Here is a 12,579-nt window from a genome sequence, read left to right on the forward strand (position 1 = left end):
TATAGTTCGTACACTCATGGAGTGCTTTGTGGCTCGGCCATAGAGTGGTTGCCCAATAACCATGAGGTTGATGGTTCAATCCCAGGCTCCTCTGGCCACATGTCTGATGCACAGTGACAGTTTTGCTGCATTTTAATGTACTCGAAAATTGGGAACTTCCGGCAAGGAAAGATGCAAAGAAACGGTACATTAATCGGGCAGGGCGCCTATATTTTATTACTGCTGACTCACAATGTCAGTCCAGCAGACAGAGAAAGAAGCCCAATAAACTTTGAGTACAAAGAAAAAATAAATAAAAATAAACTCTGGTCTGTCCTCCATGTAATGAACAACCCTCTCTCCATGGAGTCGCTTTTGGGGAGGAACATTCAGGAAATGACAGCCAGGCTGTAAACCACCAGTAAAGACTTTGCCCCAGAGCAGCTAGGCTCTCATCTCCGCCTGTAGCAGCAGCAGTCAAGGTGCCGCCAGCGGGTTCGGCAGCTCCACTATCCCGCGGAGAGCTTTAGGGATCACCGTCACTTTCCATCCTGGCTCCTCACTGTTCACTCACTATAATCAATCACTCAACAATAAAGTTGACCACGTTAGCACTGCTGACCATGTTAGCACTGCTGACCATGTTAGCACTGCTGACCATGTTAGCACGATTAGCCATGTTAGCTAGCCGCTGCCTCCCAGGCTCCATCATCTCCATGGTGTAGTAGTTGGGGCGGTTCGAGATTGGATCACGTTCTCCATCCGTTTCGTTTGAAAGCCCCCTCATCAAGGAGGTCTTGGTAAGCTTTTGGTGCGCATCGAGTGTGATTGCTGCATTCAAACCTGCCCAAACTGACTGCACCAAGGGGGAAAACAAACTCTAGTGTAATCCTAACTTTCTCAAATTTTCCTTTTTTCAACACCTTAAAGTAGAATTCAAATAATTTTAGTAAAATCATCTTATGTTATTTTTTTCTTGTCTTCAATCACCTGGCTTTTGTAAAGCCTCCTTCCTGTCCTCAGCATGCTACAATTTGATTTTTAGGGGGGTTTCAAGGACATCTGGTGATATGATATCCTGTCTAAGCCTTCTGTTACACATACATTGTATAAGTATATCTATAAAACTTTCTTCTGTCCCTTTTAAATATATTGAGGCCTGGATCTTCCCTTTCATCTTGGAACAATTCTTCTGTTTTGACAGATTCGAAAGAGCTGAAGGCTCAGACCTCCAGCTTAAATTAGTTTCCTTTGACATCCAAGACAAGTAGAGAAAGAGGGAGAGTGAATCCTTGTGAGGAAAAGAGAGGACGGAGAGACAAAGGGAGAAAGACTAGCGATTTAAATTTTGTCTGGGATCCGAGAAGAGAGAGAGAGAGAGAGAGAGAGAAAGAAAGAAAGAAAGAAAGAAAGAAAGAAAGAAAGAAAGAAGATGAAAAGAAGAAGAAAATAATGAGAATGTGCTGATGAGGGAGAACACAATGTTAGAGGGATGGAGAGAAGAGAAAGGGATGTAGCACAAAAATGTAGCAGAGAGAGGAAAGGGATTGAAATTTTAAGTATTATCCTGAAATCCAGACACAGAATTCAAAATTCTAAAATAATCTTAATTTACAAAACTTAACAAAACACAACAGAAATGTTAACGTCATTAAGAGTATGTTACACTTTACATCAAAGCTGGCTAAATTAAGAAATGCATGATTTTCACTCTGTTTTTGCCTAAACCTAACCACGTTGACACATCTAGGGGATCCCATCTAGCATTTACCATAGGAAGGAGGGAGCTGACAGCTGGAAGGATGGAGCTGAGAGGTGGGACGCAAAATGTACAGGGGGAGGTGGGAGCTCACAACTCTCCATAAATCTGTTCCATCACTTAAATCACCACTCACTACAGAACACTGCAGTCAAGCCAGCCTTCACTTCCGAAAAGACTAGCTCAAATGTTTTGCATTACAGTACGTGTTTATGCTATAGGCATTACGGTAAGAGCATGTAAGAAGTGACTTAAAAATAAAAGCAAACTTCCAGTGAAAGTGGTTTCATATTCATTCAATAAGTCAGCCAGTCAGTCAATGTGTCAATAATAATAATAAAAAATAAAATAAATAAATGAATAAAACTAAATAATAAATAACTAACATGAATCATAATGAACAAAAAACACTGCCTGAATTGAATTTCTATAGTTTAAATAATTAGTTAAACCTAAGAATACACTTCCAAAGACCAATTTGATTAAAAATGATAGCACCTCAGAGAGTCACAGACAATATCAGGACATTCTGCTGTGGAATTCTAAAATGTAAGCCCACTAAATAACGATCCAAGCTGTGTTCCCTCTCAATTCAGTTATTCCGTTGAGATAATTTATTTTCTGAGCCCACTAGATGGCACACACTTAAAGAAAAAGGCTCAAAGAATAGAAATTCAGTGTGCTTTTAACCCCTTGTTAATCAGACAGCACGATCAAGTGGGTTCAGAAAATAAAGAAAATGGTTCACGGAGCCTCATGAGACTTTATTTGGCCATCACTACCATTTGGACATCACTAATGACCGGAGCCAGGAATGGTGTGGACTGCCAGAAAGTAGAAGACCTGTTAAGTGGGCTCACCACTTTCTACCACAACAGTCCACTGAACAGGGCAAACATGGTAAAAAGCTTCCAGTCTTTTGGCCACACACCCCTGGTGCCCACCAGAATCGGCGGCACCTGATGGGTAGGATGCCTTTTGCATGCCCTGCACCACATCTGAAACAAGTAGTGGCTCTAGATTGCTATGCTAAGTACTACAAAAGTCATCATCAATATGTAATGTCCAGTAAATAACAATGAACACAGTTACAGTTAGTAACATCTTGTTTCAATATTGTCACCTCACAGGACAAAATGCTTAAAAGGCTAGTCAAGAGTATGAGTGACAGGTTCCTGGATGCCAGTGCAGGGGTCCTGTGTATTACAGACAACTGAAAGTGACAGCTCAAATCACTTCGTCAATCTGTCATGCATAAAAGAGAGCTGCATCTATCTCTCCTTTGACCTCAATTTTAATTGTTTGTGCAATTGCTGATATTAAATCATTCTGAATGGTTTTAGACAGGCCAGAGAACACACTAGAATTTTCAATATGCTCTGCAAATATGCGGTCATAGCGTGCTATTAAGTCCACCTCCTGCCTCTAATCATGCCCTCTAAAAGATTGCTCTTGCATTCCCAGATAAGCTGTCACATCAATGAGATGGATTAACGCATCTCTGTTTCGTCTCATTTTAATGTTGCAGTATGCCCTCTGCAAACATGCTCCATTGTCAATTAATTCTTTGATGGGCACTCGACCTAAAAGCTTCAGCCTACTGTTCCCGCTGATGTGGTCACAACACTTGTCATGCCTTTTTGTAGCCCTATCTAAATTCTTCACATCAGCGAATCCTTTAGCATTGTACTGCGAACTTTAATATTCTATCAAGATCTCCATCATGATTTTATGTTGTTGTTGTAGGTCTGTTGCTGTCTTTATGGCGTCTTGTTGTCCTTTGTCTGTACATTTTGAACCGTACTAATGTGTCGCTGTTTCCTGGTGCTCTGGCTTCAGAACATCTCACCAAAGGACTACAGTTGAAAATTAACCTGCTGGCTAACACAAATTTACAGGAATGTTGATTAATGTGCGTTGTCCTTTATATATAAAAGAAAAATGAAATGACTTGTCATTGCAGGAAAAACACCGGTGTTACTAATAACACTAACAATGGCTCTGTTGTTTTCATATTGATACAGAGGCTAGCCTACAGTTGACAGCAGAATGTTAGCTCTATAGTCTGCTTGCTAACTGCTAGCTAGCTAACTTTCTAACTGCTTGCTAGCTTACTGCTAGCTCAGTTTTTAACTGACAATAAGTTATGTATTGGTGGCTTATTCAAAACATATTTGTACCTTTAATACCCAGAGGTGTCAAGTAACGAAGTACAAATACTTTGTTACCTTACTTAAGTAGAAATTTTGGGTATCTATACTTTACTGGAGTAACTATTTTACAGCATACTTTTTACTTCTACTCCTTACATTTTCACGCAATTATCTGTACTTTCTACTCCTTACATAAAAATGGCTAGTTTTCATTCCGGCTTGTCATCGTTAAAAAAAACAACCTATCCAGATAAATTGCACCATCCGGAGAGAGTGAATTTGATTGTGGTTGGATGAGAAGTATAAACATATACCATTCCGACACCCTATTGGTTTGTACGCAATCCATCGCACCTGCACAGACCCGGTGCTAATACAGCACCGGTGCCTTAACATCATCTACCGGACCAAATAGCAACGCGGATTTCGGTGCCTTATTTAGGTGCCACTTAAATGCCTGCGCTTCTCTCTGATGCTCCGAAAACGGACATTAGAGGGAACTGAAACATTGCCGCACGGGACACTAATTAACACTACACTCGACAGCAGCTAACGTTAGCCTACTGTTAGCTAGCAGCTGGAGTAAACACGGTTACAATACTGACAGCTAAACGGTGTAAAAGTGTGTCTGTATTTCACTGGAGACCGCAGAATCCTGTATTATCAGATAATTCTTTAATTACTTTTGAATTCTTACTACCTGACTATACTAAATTAGATAAAAGCTTCTACACTAGATACCTATCTGACAGTGCTATAGCTAAATTTAAGGAAGATATTCCAACAGCATTTGACTCATGCCTTAACATAACAGAGGACCTTTACGTTAAGCTCAGTCCCTCTCAAATTGATACATTTGTAGACGGTGCTACGACCTGCCTACGGACGACTTTAGACTCTGTTGCTCCCCTCAAAAAGAAGAAGCAAAGGAAACTATCACCTTGGTATAACTCCCAAACTCGCAAATTAAAACAAATCTCGCAAAACCTCGAAAGTAAATGGCGTTCCACCAAAGTGGAAGAATCTCATTTGGATTGGCAAGAAAGTCTCAAAACCTATAGGAAGGCCCTAAGAAAGGCCAGGTCAGACTATTACTCATCACTAATAGAAAAAAATAAGAACAACCCAAGGTTTCTTTTCAGCACTGTAGCCAGGCTGACAGAGAGTCATAGCTCTACTGAGCCATCTATTCCTCTAGCTCTGAGTAGTGATGACTTCATGAGATTCTTTAATGATAAAATTATAACAATTAGAGATAAAATCTATCACCTTTTGCCCTCAACTTCTAATGGTTCATCTTTAAACGCAGGACCACTAGAAAGAACGACTATTCCCAACATATACTTAAACTGCTTTTGTCCTATAGACCTTCAACAATTAATGTTAAAGATATCCTCAGCTAAGCCATCTACCTGTCTCTTAGACCCCATCCCAACGAGACTACTCAAAGAAGCGTTACCCGTGGTTAACACCTCATTACTAGATATGATCAATATGTCCTTATTAACAGGTTATGTACCGCAGTCATTTAAAATAGCTGTGATAAAACCTCTTCTGAAAAAAAACACCCTCGATCCTGAGGTCTTAGAAAACTATAGACCTATATCTAACCTTCCCTTTCTATCCAAGATCCCTGAGAAGGTAGTTGCTAATCAGTTACGTGATTTTCTACATAGCAATAGTTTATTTGATGACTTTCAATCAGGATTTAGAAAGAATCATAGCACAGAGACGGCACTGGTGAAAATTACTAACGACCTTCTAACTGCTGCAGACAAAGGACTTGTCTCCATTCTTGTTTTACTAGATCTTAGTGCTGCATTTGACACTATTGACCATACCATCCTGTTACAGAGATTGGAACATTTAGTTGGCATTAAAGGAATCGCTCTAAGCTGGTTTAAGTCCTATTTCTCTGATCGATCTCAATTTGTTAATGTTAATGATAAATCCTCCAAGTACGCTAAAGTTAGTTGGCATTCCACAAGGCTCAGTGCTTGGACCAATTCTATTCTTCTTATATATGCTTCCTCTTGGTAATATTATTAGGAAACACTCAATTAACTTTCACTGTTATGCGGATGACACCCAATTATACTTGTCAATCAAACCAGACGAAACCAGTCAGCTAGCTAAACTTCAAGCGTGCATTAAAGATATAAAATCCTGGATGACCTATAATTTTCCGATGTTAAACTCTAACAAAAGTAAAGTTATTGTGCTGGGCCCTAAACACCTCCGAACCTCATTATCTAAAGACATAGCTACTCTGGATGGTATTGCCCTGGCCTCCAGCACTACTGTCAGAAATCTAGGGGTTATTTTTGATCAGGATATATCCTTTAACACCCATCTAAAACAAACCTCAAGAACAGCCTTTTTTCATCTTCGTAACATTGCCCAAATTAGGAATATCCTGTCTCAAAACGACTCTGAAAAACTAGTCCATGCATTCGTTACTTCCAGGCTGGACTATTGTAATTCCCTACTGTCAGGTTGCTCAAATAAGTTCCTTAAGACTCTCCAGCTGATCCAGAATGCTGCAGCACGTGTTCTCACAAGAACTAAGAAAAGAGATCATATTTCACCTGTATTAGCTTCTCTGCATTGGCTTCCTGTAAAATCCAGGATTGAATTTAAAATCCTTCTCCTGACCTACAAAGCTCTAAATGGTCAAGCACCATCATATCTAGAAGAGCTCCTAATACCTTATTGTCCCACTAGAGCACTGTGTTCCCAGAATGCAGAGTTACTTGTGGTGCCTAGAGTCTCTAAAAGCAGAATGGGAGTTAGAGCCTTCAGTTATCAGGCTCCTCTCCTATGGAACCATAGCCTGGGTAAACCCTGATGAACTTCCGGCAAATTTGAGATTTGCTCTGCAGGTCAGTCTGGCGAAGAGCCCATTCAAACCCATTTCCAATGTCCTCAAAATTGAGGCACCAATCACAACCGCTGAGGCGGGCTTAACACCAATCACAACCGTCGCTTTACGCGACGAGGATAGCGCAGCGACGGCGAGCAGCTTTTTGTTTACATTCAACATGACGGCTACCGAAGCCGTGCTTCACCATGACCAGGGACAGGCAGGTCAGTCTGACATATGCCGATTTCATGGTGGCCAACGCTACAATTAACTGACAACATACGGACAGAGACACAGTCTCTTTTTCCTTTCTCTCATGTGGCGCGTACCCGCTCGTGGTGTGAAGCGCGTGTCCGCGCTATCCTTGCACGTGTAGGGAGCCTCGTGAATGAACCTGCAACATGTCAGCTGTTTGGAAATTCTTCAGCGTGTGTGCAGAAGATAACAAGTTTGCAATATGCAACACCTGCGAGGAAAAAGTAGGGCGTGGAGGGACGACACCAAAAACCAAAATCACATTTTTTTAGTTGGATGTGAAAAGCGTCACACGGATCGTTGGTCTGATTGGTTGAAGGACTATCCAATGAGCCCAGAGGCATTTGAGTGGCGTCCGTTGGTGACGCCCCTCTGGAAATGAACTGTCAATGAACCTTCCCCAGACCCACTCTCATTTACAACTGAGAAGGGTTTGGTGTTAACCAGGCTAATGGAACCAGCTCCCAATCTGGGTTCGGGGGGCAGAAACTGTCACCACATTTAAGAATGAACTTAAAACTCTCCTATTTGATAAAGCTTATAGTTAGGGAGTGAGGAGTTGCAGCGTCCACCTAACCCGGCCCACCTGCTTCTCTTCATAGTCATGAGATTAATAATATATAACAAAAGTAGAGGGAGGCAGGCCAGCACAGCCCATTCCGGCAGGGGAGAGTTTCAAGCCCGAACAGGCTACCTCTCCTTTTGACCTGTCTCTCTTAGTTATGCTGTTATAGTTCTAGACTGCCGGGGGACTTCCTTCCTTTGACACACTGAGCTGCTCTCTCCTCTCCCTTTCTATTACCATTTGTGTGCATCCCGTCCCAGAAATGCTTGTTATTAATCCTAGCTTCTGGGGAGTTTACTCCCTGGAGTCCTTATGTTTTTTCACCCAGCGTATTTCCCTTGGAGAATGTTGGCACCAAGATCCTGGTTGCAGCTGTCGCTGTGGTCCTGCTGCACTCCCTGCTAAGCTCTGCAGTGCCCTGCAGTGTCATGCTGCGTCCTGCTGAACCTGGCTGCTTCCTGCTACGTCCATCCATGCTCTGCTGGGCCACGCTACATCCTGTAATGCCCTGCAGCGCCTTGATATGACATGAACTACTACGACTACCATTTGAAGTCACTGTTCCATTATTAATGTGACTATTATTGCCACTGTTCATCACATCCCCAACCGGCACCGTCAGACACCGCCTACCAAGAGCCTGGGTCTGTCCGAGGTTTGTTCCCAAGAGGGAGTTTTTCCTCGCCACTGTCGCACTGCTTGCTCTTAAGGGAATTACTGTAATTGTTGGGGCATTGTAAATTATAGAGTGTGGTCTAGACCTACTCTATCTGTAAAGTGTCTCGAGATAACTCGTGTTATGATTTGATACTATAAATAAAATTGAATTGAATTGAATTGAGAGGATTGTAACACCAGACTGTACCTGCCGTTTTCTAAAAAAACACAGACGAGATGTGCCACCTTTTTCAGCCCTTCTGAGTTTGCAGGTATGATTTTAATATAGAATTATTATAGTCATTATGGCCTTTAGAAAAATGTTTTTTTGTGGAGGTGGGGTAGTGCACTATTAGGCCCCTGTGGGGCGGGCTAAGCTTTTGTCCTTAATGGCATTTTTTCCCCCTTATATTACTTTTACTTTTATACTTTAAGTAGTTTTGAAACCAGTACTTTTACACTTTTACTTGAGTAAAAAGCTTGAGTTGATACTTCAACTTCTACAGAAGTCTTTTCAAACCCTAGTATCTATACTTCTACTTGAGTAATGAATGTGAATACTTTTGACACCTCTGTTAATACCCGTCTCACTACTATCTACAAACCATTCCTCTTTTATTAAGCAGTTTATACTTAGGCCAAGCAGGGTTATTGAAATGGTGCCACACTTTTATATATGATAGCTTCCTCCATTTTGGACTCAGATCTTTGTTCTCTCAACACTGTCAGACACTTGCTGTTGGTAATAGTGTGAATTTCCATGTCAAAGGTCATCAAAGTTGAATTATATGTGAAATATATGTGTGGAATCACCTTAGGTAAATGATAGGGACAGACACGATATCGACGATACAGAGGGATAACAACAAAGATGGAGGAATGAGGGAAGAGGAGAGAAGAGAGAGCAAAGCAACCCGGAATTCCACAGTTGTCTGGTATGTGCCTGGACACCAACACCAAACTGTTGAAATGAAGAAAATAAAAAGTAGTGAAGGAGGATTTAAAGGAACAAAAGACTGGGTAATGAAAGACAGTACAAAGAAAAGGGAAAAAGCATTTGAACACAAGGACAGAACAAAGGGTTTCACTTAAACTTACCTAGTTGTCAGAGCAGGAAGTCAGGAAATGTCAAGAATAAAAGCCTGGGAGCCGTGCCATGACATTAAAAGACAAAGATGAACAAGGTGGAAATAAATGGAAGGGGTACAAAGTACAGTTACTTTAACATCAGTGCCAAGTAGCAGGTTCTGGTTTTCTACACAAGGTGAACTTTAAAAAAGGTGAAAATAGTGCTGCAGATATTGGGATATAATTCTTATTTTCTCTTATGTTATGTTGTCTAAATACTTAATCTGAGTTATTAAAACATATTGTTTTGGCTTTGTTCATGCAGTCTAGTGCCATGTACAGAAGATTCTTCACTGTGTTCATATATCAAGCTTGTGTGACTCAAATTTTTTATTATGCTGCTGCTGTCTGGGGTTCAAAGAAACATTATTTTTGTGAAAGCACTCAAAATAGAGTCATAAGGTATTTGGTGGAGGGACACAAGTTGGAAATATTTCAGGCCATTATTCTCATAGGCTGGGAGTAGTGTTGCCACCTTCACAAATCAAGTGGGTTTCAGGGGGTCCTCCCCCATTAGATTTTCAGTGTCAGACACTTAATTTCTTGCATTCTGGTGAATTTCATTTCAAAAGTCCTCAGCTAATCTCAACATGAATCTAAAGGAAATAAAAGTCAATAAGAGTAAGGTACAGTTGCAATTATATTCAGGATTTAAACATCACAGCATAGACATGGCCAAAACCATTGGTCTTTCAAAATTATCTATCTGGTGTATTGTCAGTCAGTGTGCAGTGTTTGTGACAGAAGTAACTGTAGCGTGAGCGCTGCTCGCTTTCACGCTGCTTGCTGTGGTAAAATCATTCCATTACGTCAAGTCGCTCCATCTGCTTGGTGAAGATGTCAGTGATTGGTGTAAAGGCAGCTGCGGAACCAGACCCAGGTTCAGTCCTGCCGGATCGTGAAAGGCCTTGCCCGGTCGTGCTCCGAGATAACGTTATCTTCTGCCTTCTGCTTAGAAGTTGTGAATTTACAGCTCAAAGCAATTTAATATGCTACAGTCTCTGGCTTTTGTTTAGTATCAAGTGTCACCAAATACATTACATTTTTTATTGTGTTTCCTAGCGAATATTTATTACATTTATGCTGTACTGCTGCGAACTGGATCAGTTCGCACTGGATCAGTTCGCAGCCGAGTGTGAAGCAGCTGGGATGAGGATCGGCACCTCTAAATCTGAGGCCATGGTTCTCAGCAGGAAACCGATGGAGTGCCTACTCCGGGTAGGGAATGAGTCCTTACCCTAAGAGAAGGAGTTCAAGTACCTTGGGGTGTTGTTCACGAGTGAAGGGACAATAGAGGGGATGATTGGCCGGAGAATCAGCGCTATGGGTGGTATTACATACACTTTATCGCACTGTTGTGATGAAAAGAGAGCTGAGCCAGAAGGCAAAGCTCTCGATCTACCAGTCAATTTTCATTCCTACCCTCACCTATGGTCGTGAAGGCTGGGTCATGACCGAAAGAACGAGAGCCAGGGTACAAGCGGCTGAAATGGGTTTCCTCAGGAGGGTCGCGTCTCCCTTAGAGATAGGGTGAGAAGCTCAGTCATCCGTGAAGAGCTCGGAGTAGAGCCACTGCCCAGTTGAGGTGGTTTCGGTATCTGGTTAGGATGCCCCGTGGGCGCCTCCCTAGGGAGGTGTTCCAGGCCCATCCAGCTGGGAGGAGGCCTCGGGGAAGGCCCAGGACAAGGTGGATAGATTATATGTCCACCCGCCTCGGGATCCCCAAGTCAGAGTTAGCTCCGGAAAAGGAAGTTTGGGGTCCCCTGCTGGAGCTGCTGCCCCCGGATAAGCGGATGAAGATGGATGGATATTGTGTGATTATTTTGGGGTCATTCATTTTTATGTGCTACCGTAATAATATTGCATTGATCTGACAGGATATGAGGATGTACATCAGCAATGGCGCTCGGTTAGATCCATATAGACTATCACTGTGCAGTGCATTTGGAGATCGATTTCAGGAAGACAGCCTCTGATTGTTCAACAAACTCACCCCACTGCATTTTTGGAGTCAAAATGGCAACTTGTTTTCCATTTAGTTTTGGATTCATCATTCTGGAAATATTGTGCAAAGACTCCAAAAAGACACATATGTAATGTTATTTTATTTATAAAGGGACAGTGCACAATTAAACATTATCCTTGTATAAAAACAAGAAGAGATGCATTGCACCAGGTTGTAGCACAATTATTTCCACTGCGGTTTCAGGCTGAATTACAAAGCTTCTTGAAGGGCTAAAATAACACGGAAGCCGTCTTTGGAATGGTTCAGCTGTTAGCTTTCTGTTAATTTTCACATTGAACTGGAGGGATTATAAATAATAATAATATTAATAATACAAAGTAAGTAATAATAAATGAATGTTCTTTGCTCATTTCAAGTAAAATAAAGTCTGCATTTAAACATAAAATACATAACAGAAACCTTTTGCAAAATGTGCATCTTAAAATAAAGTGCTTCATTTGAGAAAAATTCAATTTGTGGGCTATAGCAACTTTTTCTTCTTTTTTTGTTCCATTTCTCATCTTCACAATCTCAACACATCTAACGATTGAACAGCTTTAACAACTCCTTTGGTGTCATGTTCCCAGGGCCCTCATTGTAAGAGATTGGTAAGCGCTATCCCCACAGCTGGAGTTGCAAAAGAACAAAGGGAGATTGACGTTTCAAAAGCATTTTGAATGGTAAAAATCCGTTCAGCCACTGTGGATACATCTATGTCTGGGATAGAAGTCAAGAAAACTGTCACCAATGTGGGGGCGAGGATTCAAGCAGTTTAAAGTTTGTACATACAGTATCTCACAAAAGTGAGATACTATTTCATTATATCTTTTAATGGGACAACACTGAAGAAATTACACTTTGCTACAATGTAAAGTATTAAGTGTACAGCTTGTATAACAGTGTAAATGTGCTGTCCCCTCAAAATAACTCAACGTCTCAAACTCAAATGTCTAAACCGCTGGCAACAAAAGTGAGTACACCCCTATGTTAAATTCCCATAGAGGCAGGCAGATTTTTATTTTTAAAGGCCAGTTATTTCATGGATCCAGTATACTATGCATCCTGATAAAGTTCCATTGGCCTTTGGAATTAAAATAGCCCCCCCCCCCCACATCATCACATACCCTTAACCATACCTAGAGATTGGCATGGGGTACTTTCCATAAAATCATCTCTCAATGCAAATCAAACCAGCTATTAGGCTAACCGACATAA

At 41.3% G+C, this 12,579-nt stretch overlaps 1 protein-coding gene across 1 annotated transcript; it reads left to right on the forward strand.

Annotated features, from left to right (window-relative positions):
* Positions 1 to 5,914: 5,914 nt before the first annotated feature.
* LOC120566361 lies at positions 5,915 to 7,461 on the forward strand. The gene is made up of 2 exons (XM_039812743.1): positions 5,915 to 6,728; positions 7,457 to 7,461. Exons 1-2 carry the CDS (start codon positions 5,915 to 5,917, stop codon positions 7,459 to 7,461), a joined length of 819 nt encoding a protein of 272 aa, XP_039668677.1.
* The last annotated feature ends 5,118 nt before the right edge of the window (positions 7,462 to 12,579 follow it).

The sequence above is a fragment of the Perca fluviatilis genome, chromosome 10 (assembly GCF_010015445.1).
Source record: "Perca fluviatilis chromosome 10, GENO_Pfluv_1.0, whole genome shotgun sequence".
In the NCBI taxonomy this organism is placed as follows: Eukaryota; Metazoa; Chordata; class Actinopteri; order Perciformes; family Percidae; genus Perca; species Perca fluviatilis.

Excerpts from the sequence above, each read along its gene's own strand:
- LOC120566361 (XM_039812743.1), top strand. The coding sequence starts at position 5,915 with ATGCTTCCTCTTGGTAATATTATTAGGAAACACTCAATTAACTTTCAC.